Raw genomic sequence first — 25,415 nt, 5'->3', positions numbered from 1 at the left:
AGGGCCCAGGAAGTCGATATGCGACATGCGTCGTTAAGCCGTTTTGGAAGTTTGGGTTTTATTTTATTTTAGCACATGGTTAATCTCCTTAACTCTGATAATGTACTTTGTGGGTTCACAACACTTCTGTGGAGTGATGCCTGAACTGCTCTCACAAAAGTGCTCACGATGCGGACTGGAACAAGAAACATCCTGACTGTTTGGACTTTTGGATCGAATCTTTATACTGCAAAACAGGCACAAGAACCAGAAAGGGCTGCAATGCAACCAGAACTATGGTATACTATCAGCTACAACAGATCACTCCGTGAGTGATTTAGAGATCGCATCTGGACCTGTTCATATACCAGGAATACACAAAATATGACAAGAGTGTGTAGTGATTCTTTATTCATTATGTACATTCTTGAGTGACAGTCTTTCCATAATTGACATAAACGAGTGAGTGAGGAGCGTTCCATGCCATTTAAAAAGTCCATGGCTTACTGTGGAACGAAAATCCAAGATATTAACCCACTTGGGATAACATGACAACTGAAAAACCATGCACCTTACTTGCATTTAAACCATCCATCCAGGATCCTGGGCAAGTAAGGAACACAACTCACTTGGTAATCTAACAAAAGCCTAAAACTGCAGCTAATGACATTAAAATGATACAGGGTGCACAAAATACACTTACAATGGAATACATTCAAGTTCACAATTATGTCCAGTATACAGATTGTGTGCAGCCAACATGACCTCATAGAGGAAGGCATCTGGACCTAGAGACTAAATATCAGATGATGTCAGGTGGAACTCTTTCTCAATGGGTGGACTGAATGTTCAGCTGTTATTCTCCCAAGCAAGTTACTTTCATGCTATTTTGAACAGTGTTCCTGTTATGTCAAGGCAAGCTGAAATGGGTCTCAGTCTTTAGTATAAACCATAAAAAACAAGTATGGTGCTGACAAACCTAGAGGCATTATCATGGCACACTGGGATTCGAACCTGGAATCACACAGTTATGGTGAAATCAAAGGACAACTAAACAAAGCTACAGTACAGTACTGTACTTATGGCATCATTACTTCACAATGGCTCTGTCCATAAACATCACCGCATCAATAAATTTGGATCCCGGGCTTTGGAGTCCAATTGTAGGAAATATGTCTGTGTCACAATAGGTCTGTCCATAAAACATTGTCGCATCAATAAACCCATCACCAGAAAAATACATTCAATGATCCAGGGAAAAAATCCAGTTCCTCGGGAATGTACTAGTTACTTAGATATGTGTGCTATATAAATATCTCATCTTAATCTTTATCTTATAATACTTGACAGTAGGTTTCTCCTTTAACAGGCAATACTTGTAGCAATGTAATTTGGATCCTGGGCCTTTCAGGACACTCTAGAAAATATAGTTTTGCGTAACTCATGTAAGTGAAATGAGCTGTAAGTATGTCATGTAAACATCTTTCCAACTGCTCCAATTACAGTAATGCAGGGAGCCAGTTGACATAAGGCTGCTACAATGTACTCTGAGCAGAAACTTTAGTTCAGTATGGGTATACTTGTACATGTAACTATTGTAATATAAAAAATTATGCGAGAGTGACAAAGCTGGTTCACTTCTAGTGTGAGGTAACCATGTCAGCTTTGATACATTTATACCACTGTCCAAACCGGATTATGTCTTTAGTCCCGATCAGTGCTGGTTTAGACAGCTTCCACTGTATGTGACTAATGAAGGATGTGTCTACTGGTCATAATACCTGAAAATATTTGTATCTTTTGCCATTCTACGATGAACAATAACAATCTTACTGACATATGGCAGACATCACTGGCAACTTGTAACATAGCAATCAAGGAAGGAAGGCCAAAGGGAGATAACTTTCACAGTCACTTTCTCTGCCTTTGAACTGAAGCAAATAGACAGCTGCTAATACAGGTATTCTTTAAAATTTGGGAATCACAGTTAGACTTATCACACTTATCTCGCTCTCTCTCTCTCACACCCACACCCAGAGAGGCATGTTGCAATACAATTTCATTCAAACATCCTGTACTTCAAGCCAATAATGATGATAGTACTCAACATTTAACGAAGGTACTTTGTTTATTTGTTTTTCCCCAAACAGAGAAGAAATGTACTCAGTGGTTATATATATCCGTAACTTACAATCAGAAGGAACTAAGATATTAACAATCAGTTCAAATCAGCAAGGATGCCACCAGGACTAAGACACTGAATGGACCAAGTCCAACAATGTCCAGGGGGTTAAACAGAAAACCAGAGTAACATAACAGGACATTTGTTGTTAATGTGCAATTCAGCAAACATTCCTGCTAAATGATGAGGGCAGTAAATGAAAGGGTCTGGACTATTCAAACCCATAATTGGTATTAAGTGCAATGATCCATGACCCCAACATATCATGACGTGTGAAAAATATACAAAGTCACCTGTTCCCTTGAACTGACCCTAAGAACCTGTATAGATTTCTGGGTACTAGGCAACCAGAACCTCACAGATACCTGTGCTCTGTGAAATAATAGTCAGCAGATATGATTCACTAAGAATAACACTGGTCATGCCGTTTGATACCATGCAGCACAACCTTCATGTCTTCTTGGGTCTTTGAACGTCTGACTACGACTTTGGCAATCAATATACATGTAAATATTGGCTGTCAACATCTCCTAATCTCATGTTTCCATTGTAACACAGGCCACTGTCATTGATTCACAACACATGACTAGGCGTCTGCCTTCAGCTGTCGGTCACTGAGGCCGATCTTCTCTCCTGGCTTGAAGGCTGGCATGCCGAGATATGGACAGCTGGCACAACGGAATGCATCACCCAAGTAACACTGAAACATTGCATTGGAAACAGATAAATAACAAGATGATAAAAGTGTAGGAATGAAAAGAAAACAATAAAAGTATCAGGCAAGTAGAATTCAACGTCAAAATAAAATAACATTAACGTATGTGATAACAAGCCAATTACTGCAGAAAACTATTCTCAGACCTCACCCCCTGAACCATGCACACAAAATGTACTTCCCCAATCCTGATTTTCCTTGGGTTTATTATGGTGACTAACACCCTCCTGGTTCAGCGTTTGAAATAAATCACTGGCCAGGAGGTCCTGTGCCGGTTGTTATTGTATCAGGCCTGTAGTTTCAAATATTTGCACGTCCTTGTGGCCTTCAGTAAATTATCTGTCTTTTTTGTTCAACTAGAATCTTCTCCATAATGTTTTTCTTCAGGAATTTTAACAGTTGGGAATCACCCATAGTCTATTCTGTTACGACAACTTTCAGTTTCACTTCCTGCTTGTTAAGCGTTTATACCAGTCTTTAGGAAACAAAAACTTCTCTCAGTGACATAGGGTTCTCTAACTGAAACAGTGTGAAACTGCACACAGTACAGTGTAGTCTATTTTGTGTTTATTGGTTTGGTTCTATTAAAATAGGCCTGCATATTTCATTAAGGGGTCTGTAGAGTTAAAGGCCTTCAGACCCTGATGGCCACCTGGCAAATTAAAGCACTGCAAACATTCTTCTGGTCAGGTCAAGCACAAATTGGGGTTGCTGATCATAAATGCCTAGACACTCAGTGCAGTTTCTTCTGGCCTATCTTGACATAAATCGGAGACAGTTTTCAATGTCATTATTTATTTTTCATCTCTCATAATGCCTGATTTAAGAGTCAGCACATATACCTTTCAGTGCCTAATTGTTCCAAATCACACACTGTTCTGTCTCACAGTGAAACCACACTGAATAACATTTCACTAGAAGTTCATTGCTTCTCCATCACGAACATGTACCACTTAACTGTCAGTTAAAATGCAGTACAACGTTCTACAATCTTCATATCTGATAATGAATAGCTTTGTCAATAAATAGCTTACATATAAAAACACACTATAAGATGAGAATGGCTACAAGATGACTTTTTCAAAGCAGAATTAAACTTGAGCTACATCAAGGAAGACTCAAGAACTTTTTAGGTAGCATGACGTAAGGTAGAAAGAAACTTAGACTTTGGGCACAGGCTGTCAGAAATTTTCTCAAGATTTTGTGGAGTTGACAAACAGTACTGAATGATGGATAATCCATATGCTCTTGTACAATAGTCTGTTTGGCTCAAAAGCAAACCAATGAATTGCAGTCTAGCTCGAAAACTAATAAACATAGCATACTCAGTGAAACACAGATCATAATTAGAACATCATATTAACTCTGTGAGGATAATTTTCGTTAAAATAAAAAGTTGTTTAACAAACTATAATTAAAATATTGACACAGTTCACTGTTTGTTACAAGGGAGGAGTGCAGGGAAAGGGACAGCCAGGTGGTTCAGAAAGCACAGAGACAGCACAGCAGAGTTAATGAATGAATAAATAACTTTCTCGGCATTTGTGCACATTCTTCTTGAATACCTGGCTATGCCTTTCTCTGTACTCCTTCTCGTAATAAAAAGTGAACTGTTTCAATATTTTAATGATATTTTGTCAACAACTTTTTTATTATTAGGATAATAATTCTGCAAAAACCTCACGGAGTTGGTATGATGTTTTGCTTATAATCACCATTTCAGTATGTTATGCTCATTATTTTTCGAGTTACACTGCAATTCATCGGTCCGCTTTTGAGCCAAACAGACTATAGCAACATAGCTGCAAGGGAAACAACTCTGTACGGCCATTTCACTGAATGAGTTGGTCTAGTTCATCTGGTAATAGGCAAACATTACACAAACTTGCTGAAAATGTTTAGACTGGAAATTAAAAAGTATCAGCAAGTATCTAAAAATTAACTGGTTATTATGAAATAACTTCAAAATTTTGGGAAAGTATGTGACTTACATTTCCACAAGCAGACGTAACTGGTTTGGGCTTGATGTCAGCCTCTCCCTCCAGCTCCTCTGCCAACCCACATGTACAGTTCTTGCATGCTTTCTTCTTCTTGGGGTTTGCACCACAATCAGCTGAATGGTAAGTGAGTGTATGAGTGAGTGACTTTAGTTTTTCATCGCTTTTAGCAATATTCCTGCAATATCATGGCAGAAACAGGCTTTACATAATGTACCCATGTGGGGAATTGAACCTGGACCTTCGATGCAATGAATGAACGCTTTAACCACTAGGCTATCCCATCACCCAATCAGCTGAATAAACAACCATAGCAATATAGATGGAACTGTAAGAGGTGAGCTTTGAATGAACAACTCAGATAAAAGTTCACCCAAATGACATGGAGACACAGTTACACATGCATTATGCAACACAAACAAAAGGAATAATTCCATGCAAATTACACCAAATTAAACTGAAAAGGAAGGCCTATGGTACTGCATTATCATTATCCCAAACTATTATCCTATAAACTATACATCTTGAAATGGTATTTTACAATAGACAGACACCTAGATGGGCATAGATTTTCAATGTTCTCTTAGCGCTAAGATAATCATACTTTATTGAGATTAAAGAAAGCGATTCAGAAACATTTGAGCTGATTGTGTGCTTGGTTTTGGTTTCGAACATTCTACTGTCCACCTCCTATCTCAAATATACCTCGTAACCAATGAGACTTTTACACTTGTGTAACCTTGATTCGTGGATATAACAGAAGTGCGGCGGAATTCAAATTTGAAATGCATGATTTCATTTTTTATATGCACTGATTATTTTATGCATTGATTCAGCAAATTGAAAATGCCCAATATTCCACTCATGAATGAAATGTTTGTTATTGGAAGCCATTTCAATCATCACCCATTCATGTGCCCACAAAATGTGACATCACCTTGTTTCGTCTATTACGTAATTGTTAACTTTATATCACTATGTACGACAGCTCACTGCAGTAAGTACTGACACCAAGGAAAGCAGACGACAAAAAGTGAGAAGGAGCTAACAGTATATTTTTTACTTGACATTTTGTACAAATGTAATTTGGCAATGGTGGTATTAATGATCTTTATTGATTAATTTATCTCAGTGCTGGAAACTTATATTTAGTGTACTTACCCATGATGCAGAGATTCAGAATTTTTTTCAGCGAGGCATGGCATTGCATGTACAAAGGTGCTGCTTCGTGGTGTCAGTTGAAACTTATTTATGAGCTAGCATAATAATTTCCACAATTAATGAATCAATGTTATCCACAAATTTAGGTTATGGCTCTGTAATACATCTGTCTTCCATATCAAGGCCATGACTATCCCATCTGTCTGAGCTTACCTCTGAGAGAGGCTGGGTCTGGCTTTTTCAGATCATCTTGTTCCAGGAGAGCATCGTCATCAACAAGCTCTACATCATCATCCAGCACATCATCCGCAGACAACGACCACACCTTGGCTACATTGGCATCCACTGCTGTCCAATTGAACATCAACATTATCTTCGTTAGATTTCAGAAAAACAGCCTCAAATTGCAAAAATAAGTAAGTGTTTGTATATATATATATACTCATGGAAACAAATACACTCATGGTTGTAGCTTATACTCAAGGGAACACATGTACATACAAGTGTTCCTTTATTTATTTCCCAAATTTTTCTCACAGTGTAATACATACCTCGTGAAGAAACCTGGAAAAGAATCAAGGAACATTTGTACTTGTAATGTGTTCCCTTATTTGTTTCCAAGAGTCTGAATATTCCTACATTGAACTACTAATGTACTTGATCTAGAATACTTTTTCTCAACTAGTGGTACAAGAGAACCTAGAATATCTTGGGGTCTAAGCTGCATGCAACATCACTAAAATATATTTACAAATGTAAACTGATATTTTGCACTGTACTAATGCTAAAATAAAAATGAAAAATAAAATCCTATAAAAAACAAAAGAGTTGTGGTAGTAGCTTTAACTCAGTCTTGTCAAGGAAGGTGTTTAAAACCAAAGCGTCCTATGTTTGTTATTTACACTATGGTAAGAAATACTCCAGCAGTATCACTGTGAGCTGTAAAGGAGAGTTTGGGCTTAAAACATTATTCCATGGATATTCTTAAAATATATTTACAAATGTAAACTGATATTTTGCACTGTACTAATGCTAAAATAAAAATGAAAAATAAAATCCTATAAAAAACAAAAGAGTTGTGGTAGTAGCTTTAACTCAGTCTTGTCAAGGAAGGTGTTTAAAACCAAAGCGTCCTATGTTTGTTATTTACACTATGGTAAGAAATACTCCAGCAGTATCACTGTGAGCTGTAAAGGAGAGTTTGGGCTTAAAACATTATTCCATGGATATTCTTAAAACATGAGCCACAATGTTCCCCAGCGTCAGTGAAAAATGACTTGTCACTCACAAGGTCACCCAATGACTTTGTCTCTGATATCTTAAATCTGATTCCATGATATACAAGTAGTAGTTCACAAAGGGAAAGGGTGCATATCCTTAGGTATCAGGGTGAGCAACAGGATGTATAGTCCAAGGGAGATAACTCTAGTTAAACTACCAATGTACTTGATCTAGGAATACTTTTTCTCAACTGGTGGGGCAAGAGAACCATGAGCATGTCCTTAGGTATCAAGTTGTCAATGAACAACAGGCTGTACAGTCCAAGGGAGGTAACTCTAGTTGTTGGATATGATAACAAATGTGCAAGAAGAGAAAAGTGATCGAATGCACGTTACATATTGATGGTATATTTGTTGGGTTCTTACGAAGTTAAGGAGACTGTATTTGAGATGACCCAAAATGCACTAAACATGTAACTAGCTGTATTATAATCTTGAAACCCCCCAAATTTGGTTATCTCTTTCACTAACCTTTAGGTTTGTTTGCAAATGACAGTTTGAGCTGCGTAGTGGACCCTACTTCATAGTGGGGCTTCTCTGCTGTGATCTGTACCAGTGACAAGCCATTGTCTGATGACAGATTCTGTAACGCTGCCTTGTCATCATCGCTCAGAGATAAAGAAACCGGCTGGTTGAAATAAAAAATGTTCAATATAATTTCATACAGTCAAACACACAAACACCATCAAACAAGAGAGCATGTATTTATTACAGTGAGTGAGTGAGCGAGTGAATTTGGTTTTATACTGCACTTGGCAATATTCTAGCTTTATGGTGGCATTCTCTAAATAAAAGAGTCTTGACCAGACAGTCCAGTGATCGATAGCATTGATCTGCGAAATTGTGAACTGATGACAATCAAGTCAGCGAGCTGACCACCCGATGCCATTGGTTGCCTCTTACAACTAGCATGTCTTACTGAAGATCAATTCTAACTCAGACATTCATTGCTAGTACTAATTACAGGAAATCAATGGTAATGATTAATTTATAACTACCTAGTATATGTCTTATTTTGAAGATGGCTGGTTGGATGGTTGTTTAAAGTCACACTCAGCTTTAAGGCAGTGGTGTGTAAATAATTGAGTCTGGACCAGACAATAAAGTGATCAACAGCATGAGCATCAATCTAAGCAATTGCTTTATTCCATAAGTGTTCTACTTGTATGATATGTGTTGTTTAAAGAAAAGTAGCTGCTTCCTGATCTCTCAGTTTGTTGTAAATCTTCAAACCTGCTGATCTGGCATTACACAATATTCACTAGCAACTGATTCACCTGATCTCAGCAGATCTTACACTATCACCATTCACTGTTAAACAAACAATGATTGTTTATATATCTGTGTTCCTGTCTCATGCCACAGAAGACTGAGTAAGCAAAAATGTTACTCTCATGTACTTACTGATCAAGCAAACACTCAACATTTTTTTTACCTTATATTAACCCGTATGTGACTCTGATGGTTAGCATCAGCTTGATTTAGTGGCTGTGCCAGTTGACAGCATCCAGGTTGACACCGCTGTTGATATCAGCAACAAACTGATCTAGTGACTTTGCCAATCAACAGCATTTATTTTATTTAGTGGTTGTGATGATTCTTATCAGTTAGTTATCAGCATCAACTTAATGCAGCTCAAAGTTTCAACAAACAATTCACCCACCAATGATCTTATCAGCATGTGGTGTGATGCAGTGATCTCCAGATGACAGAACTACTTTCTACATTGTCTATTGCATCTTGCCAAGTCATTGAAGATCAAAAAGTCCAGATTAAAACCATGCCAAACTGCATATATGTCAGGGTAGAGATTGCTGTGTGACTCCGACTGCAATTTGAACTGCAGTCTCTACCTAGACATATACATTTCTGAGTTAGACTTTGGTTGATGTTACTAGTCTAAGCATAGACTTTAGTCCAATGGAAATCAAATAATGAAACTGATATCCAGTTTGTAATTTAGGCAACTGCTCACCCTGAATGAGAGAGTAAGTTTAGTTTTACGCCACACTCAGCAATATTCCAGCCAGTTTGGACCAGACAATCCAGTGACCAACAACATAAGCATCGATCTGCGCAATTGGGAACCGATTACATGTGTCAACCAAGTCAGCGAGCCTGACTACCTGATCCTGTTAGTCTCCTCTTACGACAAGCATAGTTGCCTTTTATGGGTTTTATGGGCACAGGTTGCTGAAGGCCTATTCTACCCTGCGACCTTCACAAGTCTGCTCACCCTGAAGGAGTTGGTAAGGACCTGGGGCTTCTAGAGTCTCTGGGTCCAGTGTTAGCCTGGTAACGTTACATTTAAAAATGACTGATGTCCATGAATCTGGAAGATGCCTATTTTGATGAGGCACTGATCAAATGGTTCCAAATTCCTACACTTCTCCACTGGTATTTGAATGACCACTGAGCAAAGCATTGGTTGTTAACTTACAGCTGACAAGTTGACAAAGCCTGAGAGTTTAAGTGTTGACACCATTTTGTCTGCTGTCTGTACAGTTCCGCTGGCATTGTTGGAGACAGCATCCCGAATGTAGAGTTTCCCCGCTGGCTTCAGTATCCTGCAGATTTCCCCAAGTCTGTCCATGTCATGTTGGATTACCCCAGGCTGGTGCAGGCCGCAAACAGCCACATCAAACACTGAGTTGGGATGTGAAGCTACAACACAGTCAACTTGTTCAACAAAAGCAACACAATGCTTTTAACTGTGATTTCATTACAATGGCATAATCATGCTAATACACACATTCCTTATGAATCAGGAGATAAAAAAGCATCATTACGAAAAAGACTTTTATCCTAAATCTGTTAAATTGGTGCATTTGATAATTTACTGTCACTGTGAATCTGGGCCCACTTGCAATCTTAGTACAATGACTATGATAAGTCTGTGCTAAAGTAAGTGAGTTACAATTGTCAGTGCCAAGATCATTTTGTGCAAGAAAATCCATTTGATTTAGAAAAGGTTCCTACTGGGCTCCAGATAAAATGTTTTGAGCCATTCAACATTTCCTCAGAAGGTATTATTCACACTGGATTCAGTACATTATTACTCCTTTGGTCCAGTGTAAAGGGCATTTTTACCTATACAAGCAGATCATAATAAATGTACACAAATTTAGAAGGAATATCACATTGATTTATCATGCAATAATGTTGCTACACTAATGGGATTTCATTTTCATTCTGTTTTAAAAAAACAAATGAATTTTAATTTATTCATGCAGCACATTCTAGTTAGTTAGGTAGGTAGGTAGGTCAGCTTTGGGCCTTAAAAGGCCTATATGCACCCAACACTTAACAAACTATTATATTCTGGTACAGTCAAATTACATCATACTTTTATGTTTTAACAAGGAAGTCTAATACAGCTCTTTGAATGCAACCAAACACTAAATTGTCACCAAGTATTGCGTTCAGTGTAAAAGATTTTGGGTTTTGTTAAGCACAGTGTCTTTAGTATCCTTACGTGGGTTTTCATGAGCTGGACATTCAATGAACTGTTTCTGGACAGTGTAAGTTGCAACTTTCACACAGTGGAGATAAGTCTTTATCTAAAATACTTCTGTGTGCCTTTAATCCACATTGTGTTAGTCATAGCTGAGGAAAGATAAAACAACTTCATCTCTACAACAAAGACAACAAATTTTAAAATCTTTGTTTACTGCAGGACAAGTCGAGTACATGCGTCTACCTGAAGTTTCATCATGTTCATTGTCCCATTTGTTTTGCCAAGAGGCAGATATTGATGATGAAATGACAAACCAGTAATATCTTGGAAAGGGCTTAACTGTGTGAATATCTGTTGCAAGCCATCTTAGCAAGTGTTCCTTTCCAGCAACACCAAGGTGTACAGAAATCCAAACAACATCACAGCTATATCCCATATAAAATATCACTGCATGTGTCATATAAAATGTCACTGCATGGACCTTGGACACCTGATTGCTGCACATTTTAGGTAAATGCACAAATAACACCCCCTTGTCTGTCCACTGCTTTGTTCTTAGAAGTTACTGAATTAGATCAGTGGATGACCCTTGCCATTACTGCATTTAAACTCAGTTCCTTGGGAGTATTTAAGACTGCCATAAGCATGATAAGCAGTGATCTGAATCATGCTAATTTACTGACTACACACAAATTGACAACATACACTGTGTAAGTCTCTCCACATGTTCTACATGGACACTGCCAGACTCTCCTACTTGGCTGGTCAGAACTGGACAATATCTTGAATATTTTCTGATGACTGTCCTCCCCAAACAAGCAGTACTTTCTGTCCTGGTTTGATGTTAGTGCTGTCCATTCTGTAGGTATCCTGTTTGGACAAAAAGAAAAATTGGAGCTGGCTGGGGATATTAAAAGAATAATCTTGATAATGAATATGAATAATTTGCTTCAACAAATTTAATGTTTTTTAAATAGCTGAGAGAGGGGGAAGAGAGGAGAGAGAGAGAGAGAGAGAGAGAGAGAGAGAGAGAGAGAGAGAGAGAGAGAGAGAGAGAGAGAGAGAGAGAGAGAGGAGAGAGATGAGAGGAGAGAGAGAGAGAGAGAGAGAGAGAGAGAGAGAGAGAGAGAGAGAGAGGAGAGATATTTGGGGTACACAACGCAACATGTAGGGCAAACTGGCACTGGCTGATGAATGTGGCTCTAATACGTATCTTTAATCCATAGGTTTAGTTGTACTAGAGTTTATAAATGAATATATGATGTCCCACCCCACCCATGCACCGTCTATCATCAGAAAAGTTTGGCGCAACTCCATAAAAAATCACTTAAAAGTACAGGCAATATGCAACATAAAACTAAAAGCACATCCATTTATCATAGCTAAGACTATGTCAGGCATCTGCATTGTGAAATCATAACTATGTTCGTAATACTATATGCCAGCCTATGATCAAAACACGAGTTATGTTTAATAACAAGGGCAATAACAAACTCCGAAGGGCACATCACCAATGATTACATGCAGATATGTGGTGAATTTGATGACTCTTGTCATCATGATTCAGGAGTTTTAACTTTTTGTTGACATGCTGCTCAACTGCTTAACAGTAACTTCATATGGAAACACACATGTTTGGAAAACGGGTCCTATTCCCAAAACATTTAATCCATTTTACTGAGATTTCATAACCCTATATTCCTTACCTGATAAAAGTTGCTAAGAATCGTAGTTACCTATTTCCCTCACGAGTTACTTTTCGTTCCCGTTCTTGACCTTCGTGATTCTAATAACGCAGCAAATAAAAATATTCTTTTATAAATAAAGTGATATACAGAGAATACAAGAGTATATATTAAAATGAACGAAATGGTTACCAACGTGGGTTGTATAAACTGTCTATAATTCCTCAGTCATTATTGCATATAACGTATTATTTACTCCAATCATTGTTAAGAATAACGACGACATCCGTTGCACGAATAACTCTTGGCATTTGATTGGTCGTTTGGCGAAATGCGGTAGATTGAAATTTCACTTACCGCTCGTTCTAGTAGAAGTCTGTTTTGAAAGCGTTTCGTTTCTTTCGACGAAATGGCAGAAACGGAATTAGGTCCTGTTGACGCAGAATGGGATTATAACTGCCCACAATACGTCGATTTCAGCGAGCCGTTACCTCTGGACGATAGCGCAGACAAGTGGTTTGGTGAGGAATTTTGGCCATGATCACACAGACAGTTGGGGTATAATGCTTGATGTTGCTGTATCAACACCAAGATATCGGCTATTTTCAGAGGTTTTATGTATGGTTTGGATCCTTGATCTATTGCAGGGTCCTATTACAGTTAATGATTCCCCCATGATATATATTTGTAATGATTTTCACAAGCATGAAACTTTATCTTATCTTGAATAGTCGTGTCAACAAGTCCATGTCATAATTTTGGCTTCTTCATATATACTGATGTCTTATATGCCTTAATATGATCACAAACAATCTGAACAAATAAACAAGGTTATATATCCTCTGTTTGCAAATGTTCTCTACTTGTATCCTGTTTTTGACACAGTGCATCTTTCAGAAGATAATTGTTGAGGTCAAATTAAATTTGTTTGCCACATATTGTATCTGTTTTGAGCAGACCTACAATCGTCTGTATTTACATTTATGTACAACTGCATGAGTCAGATGGGCTGATACACTGTGATCAGTAATTTTTGAAACTATTCACATAGTGCATCTGTATGACCTCAAATGAGCTGTTTGGGATAATCTTAGCTTCAGTATTTTATGGAGTCAGAAGAGATTATAAGGAAGAAAGAAACTGCTCTTCCTCGTATACATTAATATATATGTATATAGATATAAGATCTAAGACTGTTTACGAAATGTGACCCTTTAAATTGTTAAGTGATATAACGCTGTTGTGGGCACATGCCCTTTTAAATTGATATCATCAGTCTTGTACATTTTCACCCAGGTTCACAGTAAATATATCTTAGCATAAGACTATGGTCACTTTACTGACCTTAAATACTATTCTTCAATGCAATTTGAATGTTTCAGATGCAGACCATGAAGATTTTGAAGATAGCTCCATTCGTATCAGCTCAGGTTGGTATTGCTTCATGATCATAATGTAAAACAGTGTCTCACGTTACTTCTACCCTGTGAAGATCCAGGCTAAAATGGGCCTTCAGCTATCTGTAAAGATGGTTTTTTTTATTCAAGTATACAGAGAGGTGACAACTGTATCACTGAAAGTGTTAGAAATCACACATTCCAGTCAATGTCGTCACTTGGAAGTTTGGAAAGTTTTGGCTTTCTTAATGAAACAAGATATGTCTACACATGTATGCAAATCACACAGCTACAAACACGTCATTAAATGTAAAAAGAAATGACCAATGATAAGTCATGGTCATGAAAGATAGGATTTGGTCTCTAAGAGGTCTGTGATAATCAGAACTTTTGAAAGAATCATGACTAATTATTGAAATGACACTGACAGTCAGTGCCATCAACATGCATGTTACAAGTGAGATGCAACAGTCATCTTAGGGATTGAGCACCAATGTATTGTTTACAACAATCATTTTGCATCTAGTGATCCTGTACAGCCCAAATGCTTGAAATGTTAAACATGTTATAATTGATTGTTTTCAGAGTACAAAAATGGAGTTCAGAAACCCACAGAGGAACATGTGAAAACACCCAAAGTCCACACACCTCAAGCTGAGGTGGCACCAATGAAATCAGGTAGCAAAGAATATCTGATAAATGCATAAAAACTGTACACATTTCTTTTTAACTCTAAAAGCATTGAAATCAGTTCTTATGAAACAACACATCAAGAAAAATAACCTCATAATTGCTTTTTCAATTATCAACTCAAAAAAATGGAAGTTATGTACTGCCTTTTGTAGAAAAGTACATTAGTAAAATTGGTAAAATGTATAGACTTTGATATTTTTTGTGTTGTGCTTGTTGGTGGTTGCAGTAATGTTTGCGGCTAGAGATCTCACAAAAAGTCATATGCACCATTCTGTGTTTCTAGTACCAGTTGTGCTTGTTCGGAGTGATTGAATAATGGGTCAGTCAGTCTCACATGTTTCAGCGATTAATAATCTAATAATCAATATTCATAATAAGATTCAGTTTCAAATAAAACTTTGAAAAGTATTGTTGAAATGAAGATATAAACAACTGATGCAGTTTTCGGACTTTTGAAAATCTGCAATGTAACTTGTAAGCAACAGTGACAGGACAAGAGGCCCACAGGACATGAAGCTGCCAGACAAGGCACCCCTAGGCTAAATGCTCTCATGACAAAAGAAAACAAGTAGATATGTAGGAAATAAATGGTCCTTGCTGAAAAGATGTAGTGGATTACCAATGAATGCCAGTACATAAATGTATTATTATAATATACATGTAGTATGAGTTTTAACATAAGCAACGTGATTCACATATCTAAATCAATAACATTATGCAGTTCACACATGCATTACAGTTCATACAAGTCTACTATTGTGTCCATTGGCATTGACTGACATTGACTTGTCACCATGGTTTCAGTCTGAGCACAGATTTTGTTGTCTGTCTTTGTGCATGTCACTCATTCTTACATGCTTGGGTGCTGGTCAAACACCCCCGGCACCCTGCAGAACACTCAGGCACATAGCGTAGTCATGCTGAAATCCTTTGGTTTCTGCCCACACTTATAGATGCCACCTGTGGTATTGCTAGGCCCTCCAGTTACGCCAGGGATTGGAGTTCTGGAGGATAAGATTCAGACTTGTGGCAGCTAATATTTCTCTCCAGACTGTCAAGTCTACCAACTTCTGCTTTTACTTCATGTTTTGCTGAGTGAAGGGCATAAGCAAGGATCTTCCTAGGTTTGGCAAGAACTACACTAACACTATGACAAACTGTATTCTTGAACTTGGTGAGACTGACATTGGTAGTGTCAGAAGGATGATTGTGTTCCTATTGCATCTTCCTTATTCAGGCTGGTGTGGAGAACACCTGTACAATCAAATGTTGATCTATGTGAACATTGCCACCTAGTACGACCGTGAAGGTCCCGGGGTAGAATAGGCCTTCAGCAACCCATGCTTGCCATAAAAGGCGACTCAGCTTGTCGTAAGAGGCGACTAACGAAATCGGGTGGTCAGACTCGCTGACTTGGTTGACGCATGTGATCGGTTCCCAATTGCGCAGATCGATGCTCATGTTGTTGATCACTGGATTGTCTGGTCCAGACTCGATTATTTACAGACCGCCGCCATATAGCTGTAATATTGCTAAGTGCGGCGTAAAACTAAACTCACTCACTCATTTAATTGAACTTTTCTTGGTATACAAATAACCATCTAGCACAAGCTTGACAGTAATGACACCACCTTGTTCCTAAGAACCTCCATAATGCAGTGTGATAAACTAGAATTGACCATCTTACCCCATTATATGCATGTGAGAAGGATGTTTTGATAATACATCAGTTAATGAGCTTCGGTCATCAAAGAAGGAAGCAGGAATTCAGGAAACACTTAATTGACTTTCATTTGTACTCAACATGTAAGCAGTCATGTCTAGAAACAACATTTAAAAGACCATCTTAATAAACGCAAGCTGACTGACATGTCACAGTGAGTACCTGTCCAACAAAATCAAATACAGAAGCGAACAGTTTAAGCCAATTCTCTGAAACAACATTAAGCTGACTTCATTCCATAGTTGACATATCATTGTCACTGAGGAGCCCGGGTGAATGTAGTTTTTTATGTATGCTACTTACCTGTAACAACTGTCGGCAGAGATTTCTCAGAAAAAGGGTAATACGAAACCACAACCAGACATACCCATATGGCAAAATGTCTGCATGCTGCGAACAAAATCATAACAGTGTGAAAAACTGCATAAACATTAATGCATATTTTGTATTCTTCCTAATACATGATCTTATTGACCGTATGCACATACACACCAATCACATGATGAAGCTCCTAAAAACATGTTAATAAATTGTCCTCGCTGGCCTAAATCATGAAAACATGATTTAGTTTGTCTTGTGGGTTGTGATGTGTATGTCAAAACCTGTGTTTAGAGCTGAGGCTAGTGTTCATGTAGCTAGAGTGGTGTGTTTTCGCAATGTTTCTAATGAGACCTTTGAGGTTTTCTTGTTTTGTGCAGTGGAACACCTTCAAGGTTGTATGTAAATGTTGTGAAAACTGTCAGCCATTCAGTAAAGTGGTTGTAATTACAACACCTAAATAACATTCCACTGAGGTGGATCCACCTGTAGCTGCCAACTCAGCCATTGTAGGCAAGTTGAACTAATCCTACACTGTAATTATTATAAACAGCTGTAATTAAGCATTGTTTTGAAGTAGACAAGCCCAACTCACATGTCTGATGTCAGCCAAAGTGAGAGGACATCAAAGGGTCCTTAATGACAGGCCACCTAGAATGACCAGCTTATCTCGTCTGTGTCATCTAGTGCTCACTGCTACAGAAAAAACATGAGACATTGTACATAAGGCATGCCAGTGCAATTTGCTTTGAGTCTCGCTTTGTTTCTCTTTTTTGGTGACAGGTGAGAATGTCTGTCTAATTGATTTAAATATTGTGTTTGGGCTGTGTAAGTGTAGTACATAGTGTGGTAGCAGATCGTGCAGTGCAGTGCCAAAGGTATTAACTACTAAGGAGCTAACTGTAGTGGATAGTGCAGTGTAGACTGCAGGTACGAAATGGCACAGTCAGGTGGTCAGTGTCAAGTCTCAGCCACTAATTGTAGCTAAACTAAATAGGGGAAATTGGTGGAAAATAACTGCATTGGTGATTCATAAATATCTACTTGATGTAATGTTTGTCCTGAATTTACAATCAATAGATCTTTGTTTATCATCAATGATTTGCCTTGTGATCTTTTTTGGAGAGACCTTGAAAGTAGCAATAAATGTTGTAGTTGTATATCATGTAAACTTATTAACCATGCTTACTGTGGAATATTGTTCTGACTGCTGTGAATATGCTTAGAAATTGGTAAGCATTACCATGATACTAATTAAATTAATACTAAATATACTAATTGTATATCAATGTTTTTAAGAAGGAAGTGCAGGACCAGTTACTCGTCAGCAAGCTAAGATGACACCACCACCGTCAAATATCATCACCTCCCTAGATGAATGGAGGGCCAAGAAACCACAAACTGACACACAGTCAAAGGCAGATAGCAAGAAAGTTGGAGTAGTGGCACCTTTGAGAACTGGGTAAATATTCATAGCCTGTCTTCAACTGTTTTAATACCTTTTTGTTTCACTGTTGCTTTTATGCTTATGTTCAGTGCGGACATAAAATAAAAAGAATAATAGGCCATCAGTCTTCTTTTTTCTTGCATCCTTCCAATGCCATGCTATTTTTTCTCTAGGAAACGAGCAAACAGCTGTTCTGGTGGTGATGCTTCCAATCTGAAATCAACTGACGTGTCCCCAGTTACATCAACCAATGACAGGTTTGTTGTCATTTATATCATGTAAAGTAATTTATGGAATCCAAACGTTTTCACTTGAATTACTGGCCTAATCATTATACTGAAACTATCATGTGTGACTCACGACATAGATGGATATAGAGGATCTTATATGAGTGCTCATGTCATGCTATATTTACGACACGAAAGCCTAAATGTTGGTATTTTCCAAGCGAGATTATGGTTATTTCTAACAGTTTGCTGATTCTGGCGGTTGTAAGGGAAATCAAGCATTTTTGCTCATAGACGGAATTTTGCTAAGTGCGACGTAAAACTAAACTCACTCACTAATCTAGCTCTTGTTCATGTATATTTGATTTTTAATAATCTACTGCTTTTATCATGGTTTTGTGATCATGCTTATCCTGTAATAACTGATCTAGATATAATTCACCTGCTGGTTTTTGTGCTTTGTTCACCAAAGATAGTTTTACAAGAATGTTTGTGGTTATTGTAGCCAAAGGCCTGCTTTAAAAAGACAACGGATATCTGGTAGTAACATTCGAAGGAGTGGTTCCCAAAGCAAATTGGAAGTGACAAATAATAATCGAAGAAGTGGGTCCCAAGACAAACTGGAAGTTTCAAGCAAGAGATCTTTAAAGAGAAGCAACTCTACAGCCAGTTCATCCAAACCTGAGAGAATAGCTCGTCCCCATACTCGAGGCTATTCAGCTGGTCGCCCTGCTCCCCAGAATAAAGAAGACGTGGAGGCTCCATGTGCTAAGATACCCAGAATGCCAACACTACCCACAACACCAACCTTTATGAGGTGAGTATTGACAAAGATGAGGTTGTATTCATTTTTGGGCCATCTTATGCAGCAATAAGAATTAATGATTTGTTTGGGGGGCGGAATTCTAGCAGCCAACAGTGGCTAGATAAAACTGAATGGTCTTGATAATGTGCCAGCATTAACCCTTATGTCTCAATGCTGACAGCATCAATCACTGGATTGTCTGCTCAAGGTTTGATTATATACAGGCTGTTATATAGATGGAACAGTGGTGAGACAGCAGACAGTTATTGTTACTGTCTTCTGTAAGGGTGAAATGAGTTTTGAGTGGGATCTCAAATATATCTACATCTTGTTACAAAATATGTTGCCATCTTCAGGAGGAAACAACTGGCTGCTGGGTCTCCTCGGGTTAAAACTACTGAGGAGCAGGAGTTGGAGCAGATAGCACAGATGAGGAAGGAATTGGCCAAGAAGAGGAAGCTGGCTAAGGACTCTCTGAAGAAGAGTAAGAATGCTCCTGGTTATGCCCCTGTGTGTAACTCACGGGAACCCACTGCAATACAGGACTTCAAGTTTAGCACTGACAGTCGACTGAAGTCACAGCACCAGGACAGTCAAGATGAGAGTACAGTTGACTTTGTCAGGTGTCTCCGTTCTAATACTGCCCCCTCTTCACAGGTTAGGATTTTTTATGCTGCATCAGTACCCCTATGTACAGATTCGGTGTATGTAAAGAGTAATGATATTCAAATCTATGCACTAATTCTGTTTATACCAAAATCTTTGTCAGTAACGAAGAAAGAGCTTAGAAAGAAGAGAGCTTATGGAACAATAAGAAATCTGACTAGAATCTGACAAGTATTGATTTTTAAGGCTGAATCCAATTTGTTGTCTACATCTTCTTTAATATATGAGCAGGGCCCAAGAAGTTTAACGAGACCACAGCCCTTCAAGCTTACAACAAGCCACAAACCAGCACAGCAAGTAGAAAAGTTCCAGTCCATGGCGCAGTCTGTTGCAGCTTTCCATAGATCTACACCAGACAGGTTCAGAAGAAAACCTCGAGGTAGGATCTGTAAAGTAAACAGTGTAGTGAAAACAATTTGGTTTATATCAATGGATTGTATATGTTTGTTTAGGTAAAGGATTAGGATTAAAAAAGTAATCCCTGTCAGCAGTTTCAAAGGGAGTAGTCATTATATCAGTCTATCTCTTAATTAATCCTGTTGATCTGTGAGGGAGTGAGGCAGGGTATATAGGTAGGGATGGTGACTGGTGATGCCCACATCTCTGTCTGTTGTACAGAACATCAGATGCATTTCAACATCTCACACTACATTTGTTATTTGGATTGCTTCATCTCTGCGTGAGTCAATATTTCTAACTTTGAAACGTTTGCAACGTTCCCTGCTTTTTTATGATTTATATTGATGATGGCTGCAACCTACAGAAGGTCTTGTTATTTCAGCCACCAGCTCTGACAGAAAGTTGCTGAAGGCACGATCACCTCACGCACTTCGACTCACCCAGCCAGAGACGCCCAAACTAGAGACACGTCATCGTTACCGGGCACCGACTGTGCAAAGTCAGAAAGATATTGAGGACCAGGAGTATCAGGAGATCATGAAGTATGCATCACTGTTTCTTGTGGCATGGGACTTTTTGACATTGCTTTTTGTAATTTAGTTGTGACAACTTTAATCCATGTGTCGTATGTTCTTTGTGAGAATGAACCTTAACAGAGACATGCATTATACCATGCATGGTAGTTGTAAAAGAATATGAGCTTCTTTGATGGGGAAAAATTAAGCCGGATTGGTATATTATGTACTCCAAAACATAAACGTGAAACGGAACTTGAAATGTAACTGACAGAACCTTAACCACCGTAGTTCATTATCTAATAGTGTCCTTTAATCCTGCTTTTTTTTTCATTCACAGATATCAGTTTAAGGCTCACCCAGTGAACACAAGGATCATGAGTCATGCGACAGGACTCCACAAACCAGAGCCAAAGCCAGCAACCAAACCAGAGGAGTTCAACCTTCACCTGGACAAACGCTTCCAGGAACGGCCAAATAAAGCTGCAGATGAAGATGAATATGTTTTCCATGCTCAGCCTGTGCCGAGGAAGATTCTGGAGGGAACAGTGGTAAGTTGACTAATATCATCTTTAGTTTGTCAAGTGATTGTTTATAATCAAGGATGAATTTTTGTATAGTCTTTGTTTCTTTGTGGTGGACCACCTCTGTGGTATAGTGGTTAGAGCCTCTGCTCAGAGAGCACAAGGTCATGGGTTTGATCCCTGGCTGTGTCATACCAAGCATGCACATGGTCAAAAAACCAAAAAATCCTTAAGTGATCCAATACACTAAATTATACAGCTAATTTCAGCAGATTACATCAATAAGTTCAGCTTGTTGAACTGGTGAACAATACTTCATTATCACTTCTATTTCTAAGAGGTGAATAACTTGCTATGTTTTATTCACCTGCCATTGATGGTAAATTACCTTGGTACACCACGACTTATACATGCTTTCTTCTTACTGAAGGGTGTAAAGCCAGCCAAAGAGATACCTACCACAGTGCCTCAGTCTCCAGCATTTGTTCTCAAGCATCGTGTCCGACTTCCTGTAGAAATACCACAAGAAAAGGTAGGTGCTGCTTCTGGTTGGTACCTTTTTTTATCAATTTAACCATAGTTAGTGGGAATGTATGTTTTTTAAAGGAACAAGTCCTTTGAACAACCCATGATTTCTGTGTTGCAGGAGCCAGAAAAACCTATGCCGAAGACTCACGCTGGCGTCCCATTCCAGCCCAAACTCTCCCACAGGACAATTACCCCAGAGCCATTCAGCTTTGAGAATCGCTACCCTGACCCCAATGCAGTGAAGGAGGCCAAACTGCGACAGAAACTAGAGGAGGAACAGCGGGTATGTCTTGTCATAATGTATTCATTGAATTCATGACCATGAACAAGTTCCTGGGACAGAAGTTTCGTAGTGGGACAGCAAGGTGATAAAGCCTAGGTTTGTAAAATGACCACCTACATGGTAGCAATTTAAGAAGCTCAATTCTGTTATCATCAGGGGCGTTCGCACATCACGTTGGTTCAGTGGGTGCAGTACGTGAACCCATTTCTGGGTCCCCCATCATGATATTACTATTACTAGACACTAGTGTGAGATACATAAATACCCTGATTGTTTGCCAAATCCACACAGTTTTTTCTCCATCCTGAACAAGGATTTCTCTAGATTGACTGTGATAATTTCGTACTTAGGTTATAGCTTCTTATTAAACATGACATCAATATTTGTTTTGCTAACATATTGCATGACACTAGCTTATACTGATATCTGGATATTCTAATTTGTGATACAGGCACGCGAGTTCAGGGCCAACCCTTTGCCACGTCTAGAGCCTGTTCTGCCTGAGAGACACACCAAGCTCTGTACCAAGACGGAACCATTCAACCTCCAGAGTGATATAAGAGGAGCCAAGAAGTCAGAAGAGTGGAACCACAAGGTTGTAAGTTAAACCATGAAGATTTGTGAGTCAAGAATCTGGCAATACTTGCATATTATGGAGAGTAAGCATCTGGAAATATGCATCTGTTTTGTCATAATGCCACAGCATGCTTTTCCTGATGTCCAAGTACAGTTTAGCGCTCTAGAAATCATTGGTTCCAGAAGCTGCTGGTTTTGCCCTTGAAGTCACAGGATGGAATTCTGTCCTGAAGAATAACTCTCATTTTAATGGCATTGTGTTACAGCATTTAGACAAATTGACCCACAATATCTAAAACTGATATTTGTCCTTAACACTACACTGAAACTGTTAACCATAGTAACATTAGGTATTTTCATGATTCTGTCACATGTAAAGCACTGCGAATTGCAAATAATCTGATAGTTGGTCCAGTTTTCATATCTCCACCACTTCCCATGTCTTCAGCTGGAGGAGGAGCAGATGAAACAGAAGCAAGCGACTATGTTCAAGGCTAGACCTGCTGATGTTGTCCACCAGGAACCCTTCATGCCCCAGAGATCTTCACGACCACTGACAGGTGAGTAATACTCACAGAATGTAACAATATACACATGTATGTAAGCAGGATATTGTCTTCATATATACATGTGTACATGTGCAGGATAATTTCTTCATATACTTTGAGGGCTAATTTCACAACTGAAAACCCACCTAAAGGTGATAACTCCATAAGGTCATTGCATAGGTGTAATTTGAAATCACCAGATTCATTGAATCAATGTGGGAAATGTAGAATTGGTAAAAATGTCTTGAGGTTCTCTTATTGCCCATAACATATTGCTTATTTGAATGATTACCAATTTGAACATTAAGTTTGAAGGAGGATCATTCATACTGCAATATATTGTGAAATAAAGTGTTAATACAGTGACACTGAGTGTACATGCAGATCCTATTACATTCTGAGATTCTGATAACAGCCATCTCAAATTTAGATTTGATAGTTAAAGTTGATGTTATGATTGTGTCATCCAAAATCATGCAGTATATCTTGATTTATTTATTGTTCTCTAAAGGAATGTCTTCGTTGCCTTATTGTCTCTTAAATCTGCAAGTGATAGAAAACTCGTAGGCACTTTATATTGTGGAAAACTTTGTTTACCTGTTATACAAATGCAACAATGAAAAAATATTGCAATACATATTGTTTGTTTCACATTGTACTGTTCACTGAGTTCTAATGGTAGTTTCCTGTTTAGATGTGAGTGAGTTGACCCTGAACACAGAGAGACGAGCTGTTGACCGGGATGAGTATGAAATGAGGAAGAAGGCACGGGAGGCTCAGCTGGCAGAACTGAACCATGAACGGGAAGCTCAGAAGATGGAGGAAGAGAAGGCTGCTATTGCAAAACTGCGAGCAGAAATGGTTCACAAGTCCAACCCAATCAGAAAATTCAAACAGGTCATTGTCCACGGCAGTGAGAAACCACCAACATGTCCGGAGTCGCCTAGATTCTCAGATAGACTAAGAGGCAAAGTCCGAGTATAAGCTTCAGTTGGTACTGATATCTCTTCATTCATATATTCATACATGTGTGAGAACACATCCAGCTGACTGTTGCAGACAGCCAATATGGATCCATCTCATCAATAGCCATCGAACAGAATCTTGGATACAAAACACTGTACATATTTCTGACTTCAGTATTGTACAGATACGTCAACAGCACTTGACTATGCCCTAGAACTGCATATGATTAGATTCGATTTTTAGGAAATCATACCTTTATTCCTTCACTGGAATCAAAGATGTAACAGGTCTTATTTCCAGAATCATGATCAAATGTTGAATATTGTAACATCTTCGGTGGAACAAATTTATGCTCATTTTATGAAAAAGCATTGCTTCTGTGTAAGCATTTTTATTTATGTTTATATTAGATTTTATTTATCGTTAAAACAGCATTTTGTAACTATCATTTGTTTGTTGCAAGCTTACCAGTGGATTCAGAGTTCCTTCATGAATATACAGATGTATCATAAGGCAATACTCTTTTATTGGATTACATGACAATCCAACATTTCCAACATAGACAATTTGTTTTCATCTGCCAAGGTTCACAACAGACCTTCAACAATAACCTTGTAGAAAATGCAAACCAATTTTCAGAATTGTGAGTTTTTAATGACAAAGCTTCTTCATTATAATATATTTAACATCATATTATGGCATGCAGCAAAACTGTTAACTTCCAGGCCAATGCCCAAGAGAGGTCTGATTGTTTGATTGTGCAAGTGCAATGTGTAGTGCTGCTCAGTGACTGCTGTATCCAAGGTCATATGCTTACAAGCAAACTTGTTTGTGGGATATGCTGTAGATTTAGATTTTACAAAGTGTGATGGTATGATCTGGTGGCAGACCAATAATCATTGTTATTGAGAACAAGTATATAGATATCCATATACTTTGTTGCTGGTGTCTTTGAAACCATTGAAGAACTGATGCTGCATTTAGTTGTACATACAAGTGGAGAGGTTGCTAAATGTGTGTACCTCTGCTCAGAGTTGCCCATGCCTGCCTGTCTTTTCTCCCTTCTGTATCTTTCCATGCCCTTGAGTCATTTCTTCTCTGTAATTATGTAATCTAATGCTATGTGAATAAATTAAGAAACCAATAAACACTTGTGTCTTTAATAGGATGACCTTTGATAAGACCAACCGTGTGGCAGATCAACAAAGGCATCATGGGTTGGAACAAGCTTGTGAAGTCATGTTCACTTGGAGAACTTTCAAATGCATTCATGTGGTATTGGTGAAATCAAACCCAAACTTTCCCGGTCGCTTTCTACAGGGTTCTGATGGTAATGAAAATGAC

The 25,415-nt window shown here is 38.4% G+C and overlaps 1 protein-coding gene and 1 pseudogene across 2 annotated transcripts; one reads left to right on the top strand and one right to left on the bottom strand.

The window, feature by feature from the left end:
* Positions 1–373: 373 nt before the first annotated feature.
* On the bottom strand, positions 374–12,556 carry LOC137259054 (anamorsin homolog; annotated as a pseudogene).
* A 189-nt stretch (positions 12,557–12,745) lies between these two features.
* On the top strand, positions 12,746–25,219 carry LOC137257688 (targeting protein for Xklp2 homolog). 2 transcript variants are annotated; one of them, XM_067795063.1, is made up of 15 exons: positions 12,746–12,977; positions 13,839–13,886; positions 14,439–14,531; positions 17,887–18,049; positions 18,208–18,291; positions 18,767–19,078; positions 19,423–19,723; positions 19,964–20,111; positions 20,514–20,673; positions 20,987–21,197; positions 21,601–21,702; positions 21,817–21,981; positions 22,433–22,579; positions 23,006–23,117; positions 23,800–25,219. In XM_067795063.1, exons 1-15 carry the CDS (start codon positions 12,866–12,868, stop codon positions 24,087–24,089), a joined length of 2,448 nt encoding a protein of 815 aa, XP_067651164.1. In that variant the 5' UTR covers positions 12,746–12,865; the 3' UTR covers positions 24,090–25,219. The 2 variants fall into 2 exon arrangements, with proteins under 2 accessions (XP_067651164.1, XP_067651165.1); XM_067795064.1 differs by having other exon boundaries at positions 12,748–12,977; positions 22,433–22,576.
* Positions 25,220–25,415: the final 196 nt, after the last annotated feature.

Source organism: Haliotis asinina, chromosome 12, assembly GCF_037392515.1.
Source record: "Haliotis asinina isolate JCU_RB_2024 chromosome 12, JCU_Hal_asi_v2, whole genome shotgun sequence".
Taxonomy (NCBI): domain Eukaryota; kingdom Metazoa; phylum Mollusca; class Gastropoda; order Lepetellida; family Haliotidae; genus Haliotis; species Haliotis asinina.
Note: the sequence above shows the minus strand (reverse complement) of the source record. Positions and strands in the feature narration are given on the sequence as shown.